At 38.8% G+C, this 22,500-nt stretch overlaps 3 protein-coding genes across 3 annotated transcripts in view; all 3 read left to right on the top strand.

The window, feature by feature from the left end:
- Positions 1 to 5,375, top strand: part of LOC137978434 (bublin coiled-coil protein-like) — a 5,798-nt gene extending 423 nt beyond the window's left edge. The window contains exon 2 of the mRNA XM_068825363.1: positions 4,118 to 5,375. Coding sequence (XP_068681464.1) covers positions 4,118 to 4,290 — 173 coding nt within the window. The 3' untranslated portion in view covers positions 4,291 to 5,375. The remainder of the gene's footprint in view (positions 1 to 4,117) is intronic.
- Positions 5,376 to 6,724: 1,349 nt separating this feature from the next.
- Positions 6,725 to 17,934, top strand: LOC137978428 (serine palmitoyltransferase 2-like). Its single transcript, XM_068825355.1, has 11 exons — positions 6,725 to 7,227; positions 9,105 to 9,259; positions 10,454 to 10,599; positions 11,486 to 11,704; positions 12,795 to 12,900; positions 13,128 to 13,347; positions 14,486 to 14,612; positions 15,202 to 15,238; positions 15,529 to 15,627; positions 16,658 to 16,790; positions 17,426 to 17,934. Exons 1-11 carry the CDS (start codon positions 6,955 to 6,957, stop codon positions 17,501 to 17,503), a joined length of 1,593 nt encoding a protein of 530 aa, XP_068681456.1. The 5' UTR covers positions 6,725 to 6,954; the 3' UTR covers positions 17,504 to 17,934.
- A 1,774-nt stretch (positions 17,935 to 19,708) lies between these two features.
- LOC137979022 (serine palmitoyltransferase 2-like) overlaps positions 19,709 to 22,500 on the top strand; it is a 14,945-nt gene continuing 12,153 nt past the window's right edge. Inside the window, exons 1-3 of the mRNA XM_068826172.1 lie at positions 19,709 to 20,002; positions 21,711 to 21,865; positions 22,393 to 22,500. The exon at positions 22,393 to 22,500 is cut by the window's right edge and continues 38 nt beyond it. Of these exons, the coding sequence (XP_068682273.1) occupies positions 19,727 to 20,002; positions 21,711 to 21,865; positions 22,393 to 22,500 (539 nt within the window). The 5' untranslated portion in view covers positions 19,709 to 19,726. The remainder of the gene's footprint in view (positions 20,003 to 21,710; positions 21,866 to 22,392) is intronic.

The following is a 22,500-nucleotide window of genomic DNA, read 5'->3' as shown; positions in this document are numbered from 1 at the left end:
TCGAGGTCACAGTTTATAATGCACCAGTCACTGTTAACCCTTTAAGCCCCGAGGGGTTCCCCATTGACGAGTAAAATCGTCTGGCGTTAGACAGAGTAAAATCTATAAGTGCCATTTGGCACTATCGGGGCTGAAAGGGTTAACCCCCCCCCCCCCCCCCCACCCCAGGGAAACATGAGGCATTAGCCACAAAGCAAAACCAAACAAGGAATAATGCCCTCCATACAGGGGACATATTTTTGGGTCTAATCCCTACCAAAATGAGGATAATCCCCCACATAAAGGGGACAAAAAAATTCCTTGTCTAAACCCGTAGTATTACTTTCAGAAGTGTGATTGACATTTACCGTACTTTTGAATACTTCAACATTTGTTCAACACATTTTCACATGGAACAAGTGCTAAATTTTCTAGCTTCATTCAGGACACATCACCATAAAAGGAGACAAAGCAGTCCATATCTATTATGTCTCCAACTTTTCCAGCAGGAAATACACACTTCATCTTGCGGGACCAAGCAACTAATCCCGAGCGGGCAGCATAGCTTTATCTTGCCTGCTCAGGTAGCCAATCACAGCACGGGATTTGGTTCATTTTGCCTGTTCACGGAGCTAGTCATATAACAAACAAATATACCACAGGAAGAGGGAATCACTAGTACTGTAACATTATGCATGCAAAGCATACGAAAACTTTCACAAAAATGACCCTTCAATCCCCACAAACTATATCAAAGAAATGCTAAGAATTCTTTCCAGTTCAACAGAAAGAACTATCTACAAATTCATAGTAGCCATGGGTACTAATATGGCCATTGCCTTTGCAAATATCTTTATGGCCAATCTTGAGACACAGATTCTTAGCAAAAGCGTCATAAAACCAATGATTTAGAAACAATACATTGACAACATTTTTTCTTTGTGGGATGTCAACAAACAAACATATTACATGTTAGGTCATGAACAAATTCCAACAACTGTGTTTCACCACATGGCAACAAGCCATGTGGTGCAGCGGCTTTCAATTATTGTAAATACAGACTGGAATTGTGTGTTAAGAATATTAATTTAGCTAATTCATCTGGCGTGGATACTTTTATTTCCTGTTTCGTCACTTAGCAAGCTGACCCCTAAAGTGTCAGATCGACAGTGCTTGATGAAGGTGCAGAATCTTTGGTTATCCCGACTGTTCCTTACTCTCCCCATCAGAGTGGGCATTATGATAGACTCCACATAGCTCCAGTAGGCCTGCTGCATTTCTCTTTGAATATATCTCTTAAGCCACCTGATCCTCTTTGATGAGTAGCACAATCATGATGTACATTTGTGTAACATCGTGAAATTTTACAAAATTTTTCATGCTGTCATAAAATTGGATGAAAAGGAACCTGACAAAATCAAATAGCCTCTTAAGCTGATATCTTAATGTAAAATGAAATTTTTTTGTACTGATGGATCAAAAATAAGCAATTTTAAATTTACCCATGACCCCTTGCAGGCATGGTAATTTCCTCATTTTGCCTGGATTACCCTAAAAAATTTTGTTAAATAACCCGAAATATTCTCATTTTAACTTTTGACATAACAGAAATGTTAATTTCAGAGTTGATTATATGTTTTGCTTGATTCGCAATTGAGAAATTCCCGCGAAATTTTCCACATGGATTGCAAAAAAACAGGGCAAAATGGGCTGAAGTCCGAAAAACACCGGTTTAACTGGATAAAAACAAGTCAAGGCCTGGTAGCAAAGCTTGCTCTGAGGGAACGTTTCGAAATGTAATGGCAGATCTGCAAGGGGAAACTTTTGGTTCTTTCACGCTCTAAATTCGCTTTGTCAACCTCTGAACATCAAGAAGTGTTTCAGACTCACAAAGAGGTCTCGTTCTTTCACAATTTGAATTCTTTCTTTCTGAGCTTTGGCGTGTAATTTGTACATGAGATGAGCATTCTGTTTTTCTTTGGGTTTTGTACTGTGAGCTCGGACAAGCAAGATACAGAGGACATTTTGCGAAGCTGTGCTTTGGTTCTAAGGCAAATTGTAATGGCGGACAAAGTGTTTCAGACTGAGAAAAAATGCTCTGGCTTTTCGTGTGCTGAGAAGTTTTCGGTAAAACTTTCTCCAAAGCAACTACCACAAATGAGCATTCTCGAACCATATTTTATTCTGCCTAACCACAAAACATCCGTGGGTTACAGACGCAAATTGCAAAACAGCACTGAAGATTTTAGGAGCGTGACGCTCAAGACTGTTGTGCTTTTCGCCCTCTTTTCTCAGTCATTGGTGAGAAATTAACCACAATTTTTTTATTTACTGGTTGCAACATTGTGTATGTGAAATATGTTGTCGATTTCGTTGTGAGGAATAAAGTACAAGCCGTCTGAAGAACCTTGTTGTGCTTGTCTTACTAGTTTGTTTGTTACGCGTGACGCACCATTTTTTGTCCCCAAAGTGGTCAACCGAATCCGTTTATTCTAAACTTAAGCGACCGATTTCGCTAATCTACACAGTAAATGTTACTTAATATGTAAGAAGCATATCTGCGAAATGTGAGTGGCTAGCACTTTTTACGAGCGGAGATATGGCCTGAAGTGTTCGTTCAAGATACTGGTTTCCCAAATGTACATCATGATTGTGCTACTCATCTTTGTAATCTTGCTTTGATTGACAACACCTCCTAGGGCCCGAACCAAGCCCCTGCATCTGATTGACAACCAACCCCGTTTTTTAATCATCTTCTTAATCTCCAGAGATATGTCCAGGTTTGACCCTAATTAGATGCGTGCGGATTTCAATAAGTGTCACAAAGTGTTCCCTTCCTCTTCTTGCCAACTTCAACATCACTCGTGTCTCAGAATACAGACAATTTACGTCACAAAGTGTCCCGCAAATGCTGCTCTTTAAGTAAAGATTAACTGCTGCATTTGCCCGAAGCTAAAAATAACGCTAATCTTTACCCTTACCTTGTTGTTGAAAATAGGTAGCAAATGCTTAAACTTAAAGGGACACTTTGTGTTGAATGTCAAAATTGGGTGTGCATCTAATTAGGGTCAAACCTGGACATAACTGGTAATCCAAGGAAAGTTATCTTTTGGCTTGCTGAATTTCTGTGGTTGGTGCTTATCAATTCCTTTATTAATTGTACATGTAGCTTTAAATTTCTCCCAGAGTTCATTTGTTGTTAAGTTCTTCATGTCAGCTGTTACAGTGCCAATATCCTTAAATAGTTCATCAGCCAGACTCTCTAGCTCTCTTATAAAGTGGGATCTTTCGAGGTGTCTGTTTATGCCTCACAGGCTTAAGGTCTAGAGTAACACGTGGGTAAACATGATCTGAGACCCCCGGAACAATAGTTACATCTTTGATGGTGACAGGCTGATTTGTGATAGCCAGGTCTAAGGTGTTCTGCTGCCTAGTTGGTCCTTTGACTAATTGGACTAGACTTTTGTCGTCCAAAATGTCACCAAATTGGTAATACAGACCTGGGTAATTACATTCCTTTACCAGGTGGTTTTTTTCCAGTCCCACCCTGGGAGGTTGAAGTCACCGCCTAGTAGTACATGATGGTGATCTTTTATTAAGCAACAGTGACCTTTCAAGCTCCGACAAGGATTGTTCATCATCCTCATGCGGTCTATAACAAGCACACAGGTAGATGGTTTTACAGCCTGCTAGTTGAAGTCTGCACCATAAGAGTTCACAATCTGTTTCCATATTATTCTCCCTAGTGACAGCAAGATCTTTCTTATAAGCAATCAGAACACCACTATGTGGGTCTGATACCCTGTCTCTTCTTTCTATTTGATATGAGCTTCAAAATATCTCTGAACAGCTATAGGCAGAAGATAACCAAGTTTCAGTACCAATAACTATGTCAAAATCCGTTCTAGAGACCATTTGGCAATATGTTGATTTTTTGCCATGATATTCTGAATACTACTCTGAATACCGGTATCTAGCTACACGGACATACTTCATAGCGGATTTACCGGAGTACAGAGGTTTAAAGTCGTCCAAATCTCAGACTTAAATGTACTTTTAGCTTTGTCCCCTCCCCTTAACCCAAACTAAGATGGTGTGAGAAACCTGGCAAAAATCTTGATTTGAAATCTTGTTGCAGAGTATGAGGCATTAGATCAGGAACTGGATCAGCTGAATTCCTGTTTAGACAAACTGGAGAGCTGGAATGATTCTCTGCATTCAAGAATGAAAGATCTATTGGAAAGTATGCAGATGTCAAGAGAGACATCATCACAAGCACAATTCAGTCAGGGCAAAGATAAGGAAGCTTGAATATGTTGATTGGAAGGAGTTTTGCTTAGAAATATTGTGGATCCTTTGTTCAAACTTAAATACAACTGCAACATTTCAATATGGAGAATTTTTTTAAACTTAGTGCCACTCGACAAATTAAAAAAATTGAGTTCAGGCATCACAGATGGATACCAATACCAGAACAACAATGAGATTTACAGATGCAAGATGAAAAACAGTTATTGTAATTGCAGTTATTAATTATTCAAATACTAGTACCATAGTAAAGGACTAGAAAATTTCACAAGACAAGAGAAATGGATGTTCCTGATTATAACAAGCACCTACAGGGTCATTCCATTTAAAATCCACACCCCCCTGTTGACGAGATTTTCTGATGGGGGTCTGAAGAGCATTTCCGAGGGGGTCTATGTGTCGGCACTCTTTCATCTTCCAAATATTTCTGAAGGGTATTGGAAAAAATCCTCATTCATCTGAGGGTAGAAATAAAATATCAACTTTTTCTGAAGGGGGGGATGTGTCGTCAACAGGGGGGGTGTGGATTTCAAATGGAATGGCCCACAGTACATGACGTATGTCATGTTGATTCCAAAAAAGCAATTATTACTTTATCAAGGTGACGACTATCTTTCTTTTAACAGTATTTTTTTAAAGTGCTCACACAATTGGGTTTTTACAGAAACCCATAAGGGTTGAAACGTGTAACGCGCGTTCACAGCTTCCGAATATTCAGTGCGGACTGATTGCTTGAATGTTTCAGTGCTAAGTACCATATTTGGAAACCACTCGCTCTTGTTGTTCCAAATATGGTACTTAGCAAATTGAATACTTAGAAGCTTGTTTCCCAACACACAAGGGGCCGTTACACGTTTCAACCCTTATGGGTTTCTGGTTTTTAACTTTTTTGACTCATTTTAGTTACACAGTAGTAAAACATTACTTGGAGTAATCAGAGATTAGTGAGTGTGTTCAAATGTTTACCCTTCAGTTAAACAGTACTAAATAACCAATACACCAGGCTTTGTTGCATTACACCTACAGCCTTTTTAAAACATAAGCTTCAAAAAAGTATTGATACTGAACTTTGCCGCTTCTGAATCACGTCTCATCGCCTCCTTTCCTTTGTTATTTAAGTGAGAATTTAATATTACCAATAATTTGCCCACCCTTCCAAAAATCGAGATTCTGCCTGCCAAATCCGTGCCCGGGGTTCTCGTGACCCAAACAAACCCTAACCCTAACCGTAAAACGAAGCACTAACCATCAACCCAAACACTATCTTTTGCTCTAAAACTCACCTTTTCCCCAGCAAATGAGAAAGGAACAATAAAATAAAACGACCAATCAGATTTCATGGTTTGTCTAATGCAGCCAATCAAATTGCCGGAAAGTGAAAGTCAAAGCCATTGTGTGGCAAATTTTGCAACTTTTGATCCAAATACTTTGCTTTTTAATCAAAAAAGAATGAATTTAATTACGTACAGTTTCTGAATGATGATAATGAGCTCATTCAGGCTGAAGACCTACATTTTGGGGAGTTTGCAACTGACTTACTAAAATCCACTATTTGGATGCAATAAAGTGGTAATTGAACTTCGTGTCGGGCAATTTGGTCTGAAATCATACTTGGGATTTCAAATCACAAGATTTTGAAATCACACGTATGATTTCAGACCAAATTGCACCCCACCCAGTTCAATTACCATAATATTGAACCGTATTTGCTTTTCTTTTAAACATATGTCTCCCAGGGAAAGTACCTATTGGTCAAGGTCCAAACGGAAATTGTTTTGCTATAAAACATGTTAAACAGGTTTAGTGACCAAACATGTTTGCTGTTTTATCGAGCGGCCAAACGGAACAAGACATGATTCTTTATCACATGAAGCAAAGAGATTACCCTGTGTGCCTTTCTTATCGTCCCTTAGTAATTACATAATTGTTTAACCATTAGATAATATTTTAACATTGTTTTTCTTCCTTTTGTGATGATAGTCGATTTTTGTTCTCTTGTATGGACTCCAGTTACTCCTTTCCTTTCTTCCCAAATATTTTCAAAAAATAAAGAATTCCATTTAATGCGGGGTTTACGTAACTACAATGTAAAGCAAGGTCGAAAGATATCGAGAGTATATTGATATGTTTCTAAAATACCGTACGGTAAATAACATTAACACAAAATTAGTGTTAATTGTAGTCAGAACGCGCTGGTTAATGCTTTCCTGTGACTGTGGTCATAAAACAGTATTGCACAAAAAATTGTAGTTTTGAAATTCACCCTTCCCCATGGGTAGGTTCAAAGTTCAAACGTTTGGACTGCACTTGACCAGTAATGCATGATCCCGCTATGCTTGAACACGTGATTGACATCATCGGCTAAGGCCGTCACGTGATATTCGACCTGTAAAGTGCTAACCGATGGCCGAAATCCCCGGTAAAATTACCTGCCAGAAGGGCACTCAGCGGCACACAGTGGTACTCAGTTGAGGAAACGCAGTTTACCGCTGGCACTCTCTTTAATTCCGAGAGTGTTACATACCTGAGACCCATTAATACCGTCTTGTTACTTGGTGAACTGGACATTTCTTGAATCAATATTTATTCGAAAAGTATATAAACATAACAGCTGTACCCTTAGTGTTTTTAACCCTTGTCTCTAAATGTGAGTGCAAAAGATTCAAGATGCCGGTGAGATCGCAACTGACAAGACGCCGGGCACACAAATCACGCAAAAATGGCTTTTGTTCCGAAAAAAATGAATTATCTGCTCTCCATGAAGAGAAGCTTAAGGAGTTCAGAGAATCTTTTGTGGAATCGTATCAAGACACACCTTTACATGAAGCAGTGCTATCGTATTTGTTTTACGGCAACATGATTTTCTTTTATACCTTACGCGATTTATTGGTAAAACTCGGGCTTAGAAAATCAAGGGAACCCACCGAGCATAAAAACGAGGTAAGTTGCGCAATATGCCTCTGTGTTCTCTGTTAACGTTATGAGGGTCGGCTTTCAAGGTCGTTAACCCGCCGAACGGTTAACAAACAGAAATGGTGTCCGGGTAACCCTGTTCGGACCTCCATCACCGAATCAACTTTAGAACGGCGACTAAATGACAATATAGCCTCGGCTAACGACGTCAAGGTGTCACAAAATCGTTACCAAATCATTTACCACTCAGTAATAATAATAATAATATTACTTTATTCACTTCTATAGCGCATTTTCTGCATGGCGAAATGATCAAATGCGCTTTACAATAATTGATAATAATACTACAATCATTAATAATATATAATAATAATAATAATAATAATAATAATAATAATAATAATAACTAATAAAATCAGCCGATTTATGCTGTCAATGTCTACTAAGAATTAATGCTTAAAATTCAATTATACTATATCTATAACTATGCGTACTTAAACAGAAGCGTCTTCGATTGCTGCTTCCCCTCCCGAAGCCAAGACTGCTCCTGATTTCAGCTTGTAGATCGTTCCATAGCATATGTGCCGCCCACATGTGATTATTTTCCAGGTAGTGATCCAGATCCTTACTTTTTTCTTTAAAATTGCGGTTTCAACCAGTTCGTACTCATAATATTTCCTTCTCTGTCTTGTAGCGCTTTATACACTTTTTTGCTTGAAATAAATTCTTCGATGGTTTCTTTGACACTGTTCTTGCAAGGATCATAGTATTTTTTTGAAGTCATGATTTTTCGAACTTTCCCTAGCTGAGCTCCGTTACGTGGTAAAACACTTCCCCTCAGTTTCCTCAGTCTTCAGCGAAATTTAATTATGTTTGTCATTGACAACGCCGGCACTGGCGTATCATAAATTTGTTTATCCATGATCCTTGACCATGTTGACCCGTGTCAGTGAGCCAAAGTGATCGGATGGCAAAAAGTTCGCTCGGCTAGGTGGATAACCCTACCTTCGAAAGAGGGTGGCTTTAGCAGGCCGGTCACCTTTGTAGTCGAGACAACGTTTTGTCCGGCTCTCATTTTCAAAGGAAGTGTATGAAAAAGTTGTCACTCGCGTAGGTGTTATATCGTTGGAGCGCCTAAAGTTTATACTTCAATGTTAACTCAGTGTTATGCAACGGCGTGTTTCGCGCGTACTGAGCTTTTAAAGAATTTTGATATGTCCACAATTAGGATTTCACTCTAATTAAACAATTGTCTTAGCAGAAATGCCATTTAATTCAAATAGACAGTAATAGAAAAATGAAACTGAACGGCTTGATATGATCCATAGAGCATTATGCAAAGAGGCAAAAATGGATGATTAGAGGATAAAGCAGGTATTTGTTGAATAATTAAGCCGTAAGCCCCGTCTTGCGCATGTGCTATCTTCGAAGAGTTAGGGGCGTTTCCTGACGGCTATATTGCCTTGAACAATGCTGCTAAGGCATTTGAATATATTGATGAGAGGGTAGAAACGGCTGATTATGCAAAGTTGTACCTTTGCAAAGTTCATAGTAGTATTCCTCGGATTTAGAGTGGTAAACTCTTTCATCATTTATCACTTGTCCCAGAAGTACTTCAAAGCTGATATATCAATCCCTCTCTTCCGGGAATTCCGTGCCAAAAAATAAAGAATTACATATGTCTAGGATCTTTAACGTCCCTGTAAGTTTGTGGATATTAAAGGGTTGTGAGATGGGGACCTACGGTTGATATCCAAGAAGAATTAACACTTCTAGACGTCACGACAAATTTAAAGACCCTGGCTACCAGTATTGAACTCACGGTCTCCAGCACACGGTGGTCCTTTGGTTTGACCAAAAAAAGTAATACCAACTATAGTGACAATTAATCTGTCTCATTTTAGGGCTTTGTCCCACTTTACTCGGACTTTGAAAATCGCTTTTGGAGATTCTTCTATATTCCGGTCGGTTGGGGCTTTAACAGGCCAATCAGCAGCACCCCAGGTCCAATTATTGAAATTATGGAAAGAGTCACAGATGACGGTGGATGGTCTTACAGGTATCTAAACTTTTTATTGACATTCAGGGCAGTGCACTTTACGTCATTGAAATAACCATCATTGCATGAATGATGGAAAGGTGTAATAGGCCCGTGGGAAGAATATGATACAAGTTGCTTGGCAACATTGTCCATCCAGGACCTACTGTGAAAGACCTACAGTAGTTCGTAACACAAGTCAGATGCTCTACCCATTGAGCTACTAAAATTCCTCAGCAGGGAGCTACTGTAGGTCTTTCATCTAGGTCCTGGATGGACAATGTTGCCAAACAACTTGTATCATGTTCTTCCCAATGGCTCATTACACCTTTCCATCGTTCATGTATTTGTAAAATTGAGGTGCTTGACTTTGTAGACCAGCGGGACACATTATCCATCCAGGACCTACAGTAGATAAACGACCTACAGTAGCTCCCTAGGAGTTCTAGTAGCTCAGAATGGGTAGAGTATCCGACCGGTTTTACGAAGGTCGTAGGGTCGAATCCTGTCTAGGACTCTGATTTTTCAGTTGTCCTTTCGCCCGTTGCCAAGCAACTTGTATCATAACCATGTTTTTAAATAAACTTTATTGATGGAGGCAGTACGGCTCAGTGGTTTGGACGCTTGCCTCGAGATCTGGACGTACATGCCGGCTTCAAGACCCGTTTTGATCGCTCCTTGAGTCCCTGACTGAATTTCCCAGCTGCACGCGTGAATAGCCAAATGCTTTGTCTCCGGCCAGTTGGGATTCGTAAGGTTGTTGATCTGTGTTGGACCCTGAGCAACCTCTATGGGCAGTGGTGAACTAAGTATGTAGGTATCTAGAGCTATATTTTTAGCCTTAATGCAATTTTAACGTCGTAAGTGTATTTCATATCACTATGATTTCAATCAATACTTGTTTAACCTTATATCAATTCTTAGATAGCCTTGGTCTTTGGCCATCTAACAGGTAGACGGCGATACAGTTAGCTTATAACCACCGTATGTGTGTTATTTCATGTATCAATTCTTGTTGACCTGATTTTACTCATATCATGCACTTCATAGATGAATCTCTTTGATGCATAGTACATTCCTATCCCACGTATAAACTTTGATTTATTGGATAGCTGACTGACTGACCGATCGACTGGCTGATTGGTTGACTAACTGGTTGATTGATGGCTGGATGGATGGTTGTATCGATTGACTGATTGAGCTATGTTGTTTTAGGTTTACTGGAGAAAAAACCAAGACAATCAACATTGGTTCTTACAACTATCTTGGGTTTGCGGAAAATACTGGACCATGCGCCGAAGCTGCTGAAGAAGCAGTAAGAAAATATGGTCTGGCTGGTTGTAGCCCAAGGCATGAATATGGTGAGATTGTGAGTTGAGTGTCTAGACTCAGAAAATGCAGAAAAGGTGACCGATCGTAACAGATGCGGCCAATCACATAAGCCAATTACAATCAAGAGAAAGTTTTTGCATTCGGCACTAAGCACAGGAAACCAATTGTTTATTAGTAGACGATTTGTCTTGCTCTTGCACAGGTAGCCCGATTTTAGAAAATCTTCTATATAGTGTGTTTTATTCGGTCGAATAAAAAATAGGATTCATGGCACATTAATTTGCTTGCTTATTCCACAAGGTTTTCCTCCTGTTAGCCGTGGTAAATAGTGAGGTACCGCTCCAATTCATTGAGCTCAGAGCTTGGGCTACCTGTGACTGCGAATTTACTCCCCTTTCCGTTGAAGTCCTCTTTGCTTTCTAAGGGATCACATTTTATTCCTTCTCAAGCACCACAAAGTGTTAGAGTCTTGAGAGGTGCCATTAAAGGGGCTAGGTCACGCTATTTTAGGTAATTTTGTTCAATTTTGTTAATTATGAGCTGTAAACGTCAAATCGGCAGAGCAAGAGTCTTTCATTTGCAAAATCACGGCCACATAACTACTGAGAATGATTTTCCAGCTGTGTAAATGACATTTTGATATAAACTGATATAAATTTGAAAAAAGGTTGGCCGACGTTTTTCAAATTTACCGAAATCAATCCATTTTCAATCCTCTCCAATTTTGTCCATCCATGTCCCTTCTTGGCTTCCCGGTGTTTTGTTAGAGTTCTTCTATAGTTTTGAACAATTATTTTGATATTTTAGTTAATTCTACGACCATTCGATCAGTGCTGAAATTGCCTTAAATTGCGTGACCTAGCCCCTTTAAGTCGCAATATTTGACATTTTCATCGCCTCAATTGTCTTGATCAGGTACACTTGATCTTCACAATGAACTGGAGAGGCTTGTGGCTCGGTTTGTTGGAAAGCCTGCTGCGATGGTCTTTGGTATGGGCTTTGCAACCAATTCTACCAACATACCCACCTTGGTGGGCAAGAGAGATTTGATTATCAGTGACGAACTGAATCACCGTTCATTGGTAACAGGAGCTATATTGTCGGGGGCTAAAATAAAAGTCTTCAAACATAACGGTGAGTGGGTGCTGCAAGCATACACACTTTAACTGATTTTTCAGTCATGAATTTGCAGTATTTTCAAAGATTATATCGATTTAGATCAGTTTGATTATCGTGATGGCCATAACTCTGCTATGGCATTAATTACTTGAAATGTCAACACGCATGGCTAAAGTGGCTGAATGGTAGCGCCGATTTTGTCAGAATTTTTTCCTGTATCACACAATATCCTCTGCAGTAAATTGACGCAAGTTAATATAAATCCATATATTATTAATTGGCTTATTAGTTTTTTTAGATTAGAGGAAGCAGAGAGTTGTTGTCGACGGTTACCGTACTAAATATGTTTCTATAAATAGGAGAGTTCCTCAAGGTACGGTTCTGGAGCAGTTTGATCCTTCCTGTTTTTACATATGCTATTGAGCTCAGGGGGTGTTCTTTTTATAGTAAATATTTAAAAGTAGAATTGATAAGCTCTTTGCCAGATGTTACGAGTTGGGTTACTGCTTAAAGCAACACAGTATCTTGGATATTTGTCGGAACAGAGATACGAAGTTATGGCGAAGGATCTCTTCCACCAACATTGCTTTGAGCGATCTTCTACCTCTCCAGAGAACACAGTAGTTGAGAATTAGGTCGCATAATTATATTTTACCTAAGGTGCGGACAAGTCAAGATCATTATCATTATTATTATTATTATTATTATTATTATTATTATTATTATTATTATTATTATTATTATTATTATTATTATTATTATTATTATTATTTAAAGATATCCCTGACCAATTTCAGAAGGAAAGTTCAAGGGTTGTCTGTAAGTGGTCCTTTGAATTCGAGAGGTCGATCTTTGCATAAATCAGTGATCATTTGAAAAAGCATAGATTTGAATAACTAATTAAGAACGATTTGGCTCTACTCTTTCGGTGAGATTCATATTAATGTGATATTCCTGTGGCTTTTAAATGGAGTGTGTACGTATGCCTAAAATTATCAGTCTATTTTTAAGAAAGAAGGACTTTTAGCTTAACTGACCTGATTTTCCGAAGAAGTGTAGTTCAGCTCTTGGGATTTAACAATTGCCTTTTAATTTTTTTCCTTAGATATGAAGAGCCTTGAAAGTGTCCTTCGTGAATCAGTTGTACAAGGGCATCATCGTATTCGCAGAACTTGGGGGAAAATACTCATTATTGTCGAAGGCGTTTACAGGTGAGAGGTGCTCATTACAACTGGTTTCAGACACTCGTCCGCACTGGCCGTTTCCGTGGCGAAAAGACATGCGCGAGAGCAGCTTGCCCGCTCCCTGCAAAGGTTTGGCCTTGGAAAAAATTAATCAAATGTTTGCAGTGCTTTATTCAATGGTGGCAGATTTTTGGTAAATGAGGTTTCCTTGTTTGCTTGAACTTACAATGCCTAATGTATATTTTTAATTTTAGTATGGAGGGCTCAGTAGTACGTTTACCTGAGGTGGTGGCTCTTAAAAAGAAATATAAAGCGTATCTCTATGTGGACGAGGCACACAGTATTGGCGCAGTGGGTCCAGATGGAAGGGGTGTCGTAGATTATTTTGGGGTGGACCCTGCTGATGTCGACATCATGATGGGGACACTTACAAAGAGTTTTGGAGCAGCGGGAGGTTACATTGCTGCATCTCAGGTAAAATTTACTTTGGAACGCCATTTATTTGACTGGAATTTAAAAGAACAATGTATTTTCACAATTTAAAAGATGAACTGAAATATCTGTGAGTTGCACCTGGGTGGGAGAACCAGTGGCTAGGGCGTTGGATTTTCAAGCTATGTTCCCGGGTTTAAATCTCTTTCTGACCTTGTTTTCTTACCATTTATGGAATTTCGCTTTGATGGTACCCAATTTAACTCCTCTGCACTACGTGCTTAAGCGACTGGTGGCCTCCTTCCACGTATATTTAAATCAGGCCACAAAAGCATCATCACGTTTTTAACACCATCTTGTATAATCAGAGGTTATAGTGGGTGGGTGGAGGCATGTAAATCCATTCTGGCCGAACGAGATAAGAAAATAATACTGCGAGGGAAAGAAGGGATCGGGTCGCTATTTTTCGTTTCACAAACATTCTTCCAAGTACGATGCACAGCAAATAGCGCCAGGCAACTTTTAAATTCTTGTATTAAATTGGGGGTGTCTGCTTGACATACGGTCGTCTTCGAACCCATACTTCCATTTTTAATTTATCTTAAAATATCTTGACTGAAGTACACATATGCCGAACACCGAACGCTCTAAATCAGTAGCTAACCCTGACCCTAAACGGACTGCTTGACATTTATTGAAGTTACATTACCGTGGGTTTAATTGGTAATGGTAATTGGACTGAGTGTCGTACAATTCAGGAAGTAATCGAGCGAGTGATTTGAAATTACGATTACGATTACTCCCTGAATTGTTCGACACAAGGTTCACTGAATTACTAATTAATCGTATCTAGAACAAAATTCGAGGACAAAAATTCTTTAAATTCCTTTTTTGATTGAAAAAGTTAAAATTATATTCAATCTGATTTGCAAACAGTAGGAAAACAGCAAGAGAGACCTCCCATCCAAGTGCGTGCGATTGACGCGCGAATGGCGTAAGTGACGCCTGTAATTGGAAACCCACGTGATCAACATAGGCGCGCACAAAACCAATCAAATTCGAGAATTTTGTTATAGATACTATAATTAATATACTTAACATGAGTTTCTGTTACGTATCATCCCGTACTTATTTCTATTGACTTAACAATTGCATTTCCGATGTTGGTCTTATTTCACAGGACATAATCGACCATATCAGAGGCAGTTCCCATAGTGCGGCATATGCGTCTTCCATGGCTCCGCCAGTTGCCATGCAAGTGATTTCATCCATGAAAATGATCATGGGTGAAGATGGCACAGATGAAGGTTAGTTTCTAAACTAGATTTTTAAAAGCATGAGCTATGCACTTTCCTCCTTGGGAACATTCAAGGATATCCAAACATTTCACCTTTGTAAAATTCACATGTCCCTCTAATATCACCAACACAAGAAAGAGAAACGGCAAACGACAAACATCGAACTAAAATTTGCGTTTTCCCAAAAAGGAAGAAACTCGTTTGCATGATATGAGCTAATTTCTTGCGTGTTAGCTACAGGTATCAAGTGACTTTTTAACAGAGAGAGACGAGTAAGAATAACATAATTTTCATGCTTTTATGACAAGCGGCAGCCCACCGTTTCGCGTTTGCCGTATCACGTAACGCAAATGCTTAATCTCTCTAAGGTCTCTCACCAAAAGCCAAGAACTCGCACCTACTCCACAGCTCATTCCTGTTTAAAGTGAATTCGTTAATCATTCAAAATCCAAGATAAGCCACGCATAAATTCTCCCCAGAGGAAAAAATTCTTCAACAATTTGTCGATAATAAACCGTCGGAGAGCGGAAAAACGAAGTTTAAATAGAGCATTGCAGATACGTTTAAGTAATGACCATTTTGGTCTCATTTTTTCCAGGGAGGAAGAGACTGACAGCTTTATATGAAAACAATAAGTAAGAAATAAATGCTTGTTGCTATAAACGTGGCAAACTCTTAACTTTTTTAGTTGAGTAGAATCTTGGTTTATTAGTCAAAAATGATTCAGACTCTGGAGATAGCCCACTTTCGATATATTAAAATTCAGTCCTAAACAATTCGAGGCCCAGAGCCTCGAGATGATGCCTTTTGTTTAGGACTGAATTTTAATACATCGAAAGCAGTCTACTGGGTTTACAGTTTTTTTGTTAGTGCTTTAACCATGATAATCTCCCACCATACTTATATCAGATCGATTTTGTCTCAGGTATTTCAGACGACGGCTTAAAGAAATGGGTTTTCTTGTTTTTGGCCATGAAGCGTCGCCTATTATTCCTCTTATGATCTACTCACCAAACAAGCTTGCGTAAGTGGAAAAGGTTGTCTTAAATCTGAGTGTGAAGACGTTGGCAGTTTTGATTTCATCCTTTCCTTATTATAAAAGTAAGACAAAAAGGGTTAGGCATGTCACCCTCCTCGCAATATAGGATTTAAGTCATTAGGTTTGAGGTTTGAATGGGGAAACGTTAACAAGGAAAGGAACCTCAAGGGGTCATTTGAGAACGGAGATAAGCATGTTATCTTTGGTTGAAACAGATCGCCACTTTTAGTGTTTTCACTGAAACGCAGTAAAAAATAAAATCCGAAACCGTTCAAAGAATAGGAGCCAAGAAAATGAAATGTTATAAAAAGACTATAATATATAAATAACTCCTCCAAGTTTCAAGTCTGTTTGGTGCAGCGTTTCTGAGTTATTTGCGGAAACATATCACTCAGTTTTACAGAGCTTTTTATCGTGACGCCATGTTGGTGTTTCACGGAGGGACACAATATGGTGGCCTCGAATCAACAACAACATCTGTAGCTCAGTTTGCGATGGAAGACCTCTCTCTTTGCTCGTGAACAGAACTAAATGAGCATAAACATGTAATGCTTAATTGGCCAAAACATCACAAGGCGAAACTGTTTTTTGAACCAGACAGCTTTATCTCAGCTCCTGTCTTGGTCACGCAAGGTGACGAAAAACGCTAAGGGGCCTAAAACTGGTAAAAAAAAAAAAATAATTCTAAGTAATTTTTTACGTGGTATCGATAAAAATTTGCGAAAACCTCGAAGCTTTGATTTTAGATTTTGATGGCGTCAAGTGAAAACACTCTATTGGGAATGCAGTCAAAACGGGTTTTGTAACTAACCACTGAAAGTTCACATATTAACCTTATCGAAAGTGTGTTATTTCCGGCAAGTTATGACAATTTTGATAGTTTGCTTTAGCTCCAAGATTTTTTTTGAATTACCACCATTTTGGGTCCAGAAGTAATACGGTGTTTTATTATTTGTGTTCAATAGTAAACAGGTTGTAACTCGCAGCTTTAGTCATTCAACTTTGTATGTTTTAGTGCATTTTTTCGAGAAATGGTTGTGAGGAAAATAGCTGTTGTTGCCATTTGTTTTCCCGCGGTTTCTAATCTGACTCAATGTCGCATCAGGATCTGCCTGTCAGCTGGGCATACACGTGAAATGCTAGACGAGGTGAGATGGAATCTTTGCTTGCGCATTAAGAGCCAAACACGCATGTGCACAGCTTAGGACTCCTTGACTCATTCTCGTCTCCAGAGTCCTTTGTTCTTTTGGTCAGCACCAACAATACGGACTCTTAGCCAAAAATACGGGCAGTTCCGCTATTGTTTCAAATTTCTGAGAATGCGCAGAAGAGCCGGAAGTCCGCGTCCAGCTTTCGCCAGAGTCCGTGTTTTTGGTGCTGCTAAAAGAGAATGGCCTTGACTCTAAGACGGACTTTCGCGAGATTGTCGAACACATCAACGTCAGCAACGGTCCTTCTCATTTTCCCTCCTGCACTCCTACCGTACAGCTGCAGCCTACAAACTTCATTTATCATCACGAGAGATGTAAAACCAGAAGAATCCTGCAAAGCGGTGACAAGAAAGTCTTGTTACGATTCTATAATGTTCTTAGACACACACATGTATCTTATACGCAAATTGCTCGGGTCAGAATGTTTCACAGCAATTTGAAAGCAAAAGAAGACAAGTTGCTTTCTCTTAACAGTGGTCAACAAATTATTTTAAAAAGTTTCAGGACGATTTAGCCTGCCTAATTTCATTAAACGCCAGCGTCTTACTTTTGCTCTTTTCTTTTATCTTTAGATTCTTGATGCCATCGATGAAATCGGAGACTTTGTAGGAGCAAAACAATGGCATAACATTACGGGGAAAACACCTTAACAGTTTTTCAAGCAAGACCATAGTCAGATTATGTTAACGAGCGGTGTAAACGCTATTAGGTTTTAGTAAGAGATTTTGCAGGTACAAATTTCGCTATAATTAGAGCAAAGGAGCAAGACTGTTCAAAATCGTGCCTTTCCGTTTTGCCGTTCTTCATTTTATACTTATTCGTCGGATTTAAAAGCTGCCGAAAGTATGTGCTTTCCTACTCGCTCAGATCCAGGTTACAAGCTCTAATCATTAGCAAGTGCTGTAATGTCGCTACTTCACTCAGTTCACTTTTCACTGGTTTAGCTAAAGCGAGGGAGAATCGCTGTAAAAACTAATTAGGTGTCAAGGGCCGACAAAAGAGCGAATTGCGCGTGAGTGAAATTATGAAGACCGCAGTAGATGATGTTGAATCAAATATGGACCAGAAATAAACGTTTCAATAAAAAAATCAGGTATTGACGGTTTACTTGGCGCTGTAGGAGCACTCAAATCGCGAGAGGTTCACGAGAGGCGCTCACAAGTTACGTATACAAAGAATTTCGATCGGTACCCGAGGTACTATATGGATATCTGCTCTCCCCCCTTGACTTCTCCCTCGTAATTGTTATGGAGTGGTTTTCACTCACGTGACCAGAGCCATATTTGATAATTGAAACAAAAGAAATTATTTGCATAAAATAGGGTTCAATTCCCGAAGGACTAGTTTGGTACACCATGATGGCCGCCGTTCCTTTGTTTAGGTACACTAACACGGCCGCCGTGGCGTCACGTGAAAACACTAGTCTCTATAGCTGACAGCCACGTGCGGGGAGAACGGGCGGTCTGCGTGATAGCTTTCATCTTCAAAATTTACGCCCGTGACCCTGTTGAATTTTTCTTGTTTGCCGCGTTGATGACTTGATATTTTGAGCAAGAGCCGATACAACACAGATTTGATTTAGTTCGTTACTAAATCAAAGCTATGTAGCATCGGTTGTTGCTCAAAATATTTAGTTTTTCAATACACCGATCTGATCAAGCCGGTTGATCCAACGGTTGCTTTTCTTGAAAACTCTTGATGACTAGGGCCGTTCACAAGTTTCTTCAGTCAAATCTTAAATACTCTTTTTCTTTGGCCATCTCAGTTTTATCAGAAATAACACACAAACAGCGGTGACAAACATCAGATATCAACGCATCATTTGAAATTATCTTTCTGACTTGACGTTTCGTATGCTTCTGCATACATCTTCAGAAGTGGCGGTTGATACAAAATTGGAGTTTAAATACACAAGATCACTAAAAAAACAAAGAAAGACACAGCTTTTCGCTGCTGACATGGGCTTTAAATCTTTGATCAACAGTGTCTCCTTTATTTTTACAGTGAGTGTCAGATCGCCCTTTCGCTAAAATTTCAAAATGATCCCATTTCAAACTGTGACCAGTTGATGTAACATGGTCCGCGAGAGCCGAAGTTCTTCTGTCATGCAATTTTATCTTCACTGAGAAATGCACAAAATGCCAATTCAAAATCAGCGGTATGCACGTCAATCTAAAGAGAAGTCTCAATATATTATCTCAAAAACAATTAATTGTAGTTACATGTAAAACTAATGGTTTGCACGGGTGCCCACGCGCACGCGCTTACTATAGGCCACTTGTACTAAGAGGTCACGTGACCAATGCTTCCCTTAAACAGTGAGTTGTAATCTTGCTGTTTCCAAAAATTGACAGAACACATAAAAAGTATCTTACACGCGAAATTTGAGAGGAAACGCATTTAAGGGAGATATTTTATGGTACTTTGATTTTTCAACAAAGTAGCATGATTTGTCTTGGCCGCCATGTTGGAGGGCATACTCTTGCCCTCCAACATGGCGGCCAAAACTACATTTTGCTTATATCTCGTTAAATGTTTGATAGTTGAGTTCAGATGTGCCATAAACGTTACCACATCATCTTTTCAACATTTTCCTTGAAGTTCAAGTGCAAAATTTGTGTCAGAAAGGGGTAATTCATAATTTTAAAAACTCAAGTTTTGGTCACGTGACCAGCTACGGACTTTCTCATTTTAAGCAAATGGTGCGGGTTTGAAAAACCAAATCACTATTATTTTGTTTAAGAGATGACCCACTAAAGTGTTTCGAAGGCAAAATCATGTAACTTTACGATGTCACATGACCTCTTAGTGCAAGTGTCGGTGTTTTGCCTTCTATACGAGAGGGAACTAAGCACTAGGGCGAAAACTTCAAGATGGCAGCGGGATCGTACACAGCAAGGCGTCGACGGACAAATAAGTCACATAAAAATGGTTTTTGTGACCGAAAAAATGGATTATCAGTTCAAAACGAAGAGAAGCTTAAAGATTTCAAAGATTCCTTTGTGGAAGAGTTTGAAGATACCCCTTTCCAAGTGGCTGTCTTGACGTATTTGTCATATTTCTTTTTAATTCTGTTCGGTTACTTACGTGACTTCATGCGAAAATATGGACTGGAAAGATCAAAAGCGCCTAAAGAGTCTGGAAACAAGGTAGGGTACCGAAGAGAACTTTATGGCAGCGTAGAAAACATAGAAAGTAGTTTATAAGATTAACAATCTCTTGTCTGCATAATGATGAGCTTTGAGCTAGCGTTAAGACAGCTGGCTGTATGATGTGCAGTAGGCGTTCACCTCAGCTGAAACAATCAATTAACAACGGCGTTTAGCTGCAGATTTTATTTTGCGCTGGGAACCAAATGCTATTGTCGCTTAAGAACTGAAGAAGTTCGCTATGTAAAGCGAGAAGCGATTTGGCAATATAGTTTGTCCAAACACGAGTTTCAATGATCGTCTCTGTCCGTACACATGTTTGGACATGCCGTCATCGACAAAGAATGCATTTTAGGTCTTATTTTATCAGTCAAGTACACACATCGTGATTTTATCAATACTGAGCGCATATTTGCCGAACATACACAGTTTTGGGCAGCTTCTGCAGGTAGCGGAGCACAAATTACGTAAAACAAAAGAAACAAAGACTGAAAACAAAATAACTCCAAATAAAGACTAATCCCAAGTGACCAAAAACACAATGCTTTCCGGTACTTGCAGAAAGACCCCAGTTTTGACCCCTGTTCAAACATGAAACATTGGATGATTTTGGCAAAGGAATATATCTTTGAAACACATCATTTTTATAATAAATAGTGTTTTTACAATCAGTCATATTGGCATTGGTGCTACTTATGTATGCATGATTTATCAATAGAGGTCAAGCTAAAGTATTCAGGGGGAAAATTCTCTTGACAGCATTTTTAAAAATGATCAGCATTAATTAAATGCCATCCACCCAAACCCCCTTTACTTTTTGCATGAAATTACATAATGTAAACTAATTTCAATCTTACAATGTGATTTATGATGATAACAAAGAAATGATTCAGAATAGTAGATCTAGAAGGAATCAAACCTACACCTGTTGAAGTCAGATTCCTGCTAATATGCGCTAAACCAACGTAACCAGTTACTGGAAATAGCCCGATTTTAACAGTATTTTAATAGAGGTATGTTTTACATTCAGTAGGAGGCTAACCATTTCAAAATCATTGCTTAGACCTAAATGCAGATCCGTGTCTAGCCCGAAAACAATGTTACTTTATCAAGTGAATGCCGATCCTCTCGATTCTATATCTAAAACCAAGGTTTTTCTTTTATTATTAAAGATGGGAAAAATTGCATAGTGTAAAGTGTAATGAAGTGTTTTGTGGGGTTTTGGTGCATGGCATCTAATGCCAACCATTTGAAACGATCACAAGTTTGCAGGGGAAAAAAGCTCCATTGTTACACTGCTGTGCTAAAGCTGAATTCAGGAAAATAGTTTCCATTTTTTTATTTACATATATTTAGGGAAAATATTTAACTTGCGAATAACAAATGTGAACTCAATGAAAGTCAATGAGAGCTGTTTGACACAACATCCGTTAGTGAGACAAGTCAAGCAAGTTACAGTACAATCTTTTTTGATACAGTTCAGTTGCACTCAAATGTTGGTGTTCTCAAACTAAAATTGATTACAGAATGAAATTACCTTATTTAGAATGGATACCAACTAACCTCACATTTGAATTGCAAGTGAAATGCCTTTCCAAAATTTAATTTTGTAACTGTTCAAACAATCATTTACTGCTCATCTGTGTGAGTACTTACCTTCTATAATCTTCATATTGTATCAGTCACTTTTTACTCTTTCTCTCCTTAGGGATTCATCCCCCTTTATGCAGATTTTGAAAGTTTCTACACAAGGAATCTTTATACTAGAATAAGAGATTGTTGGAACCGACCAATTTGTAGTGTGCCTGGGGCTCATATTGAACTTTTGGATAGAGCAACTGATGACTATGGATGGTCCTTCAGGTAATTCAAAGCTAAACAAGAAAGTGCAGTTTTTATATGGATAATCACATGATTTTGAGTATTATTTGGCATAATTAGACAAACAAAATTAGTTTTGGGTGCCTTTGAAAAAATTACGGGTGCCTATTTATTCCGAATTGATTACTTAATAATTAGATGTGAGAAAATTTTGAGAAAGCCTGCTGTAGTTATAAGCAGAAGCATTCACATGCATATCACATAGTCGTGCAAAAATTGTGCCATCCAGGGCTAGCATTTGATTGGCTATCTGTTGATTTCTTTGATAATTGGCCAATTAGAGTGCCTGCTTTGTTACGTCTTTTTGCACTGAATTACATGTAGCTCTTTTCTGCACTGTTACGTAGAAACTGCATTTATCATATCCGTCCAGAAGGGAGATTTTTTTCATGTACAGTTTAATATTAATGTAGAAAATCTAGAATCTTATGGGATTTGGGAAACTCAATTTGAAGGTCTCAAAAAGGAATGCAGGTAGTTGTCTTTAGAAAAATGGTTGTTTGTTTCAGGCTTACTGGGAACTCTACTAAGGCCCTAAATCTTGGTTCTTACAACTATCTTGGGTTTGCGGAAAATGTTGGACCATGTGCCAAAGCTGCAGAGGAAGCAGTAAGAAC

The sequence above is a fragment of the Montipora foliosa genome, chromosome 12, assembly GCF_036669935.1.
Source record: "Montipora foliosa isolate CH-2021 chromosome 12, ASM3666993v2, whole genome shotgun sequence".
In the NCBI taxonomy this organism is placed as follows: Eukaryota; Metazoa; Cnidaria; class Anthozoa; order Scleractinia; family Acroporidae; genus Montipora; species Montipora foliosa.
This window is presented reverse-complemented; position numbering and strand designations above follow the sequence as displayed.

Coding starts and splice junctions, on each gene's coding strand:
- LOC137978428 (XM_068825355.1), top strand. CDS start 6,955: ATGCCGGTGAGATCGCAACTGACAAGACGCCGGGCACACAAATCACGC. Junction 10,600..11,485: donor TAGCCCAAGGCATGAATATG/GTGAGATTGTGA, acceptor TGTCTTGATCAG/GTACACTTGATCTTCACAAT. Junction 13,348..14,485: donor GTTACATTGCTGCATCTCAG/GTAAAATTTACT, acceptor CTTATTTCACAG/GACATAATCGACCATATCAG.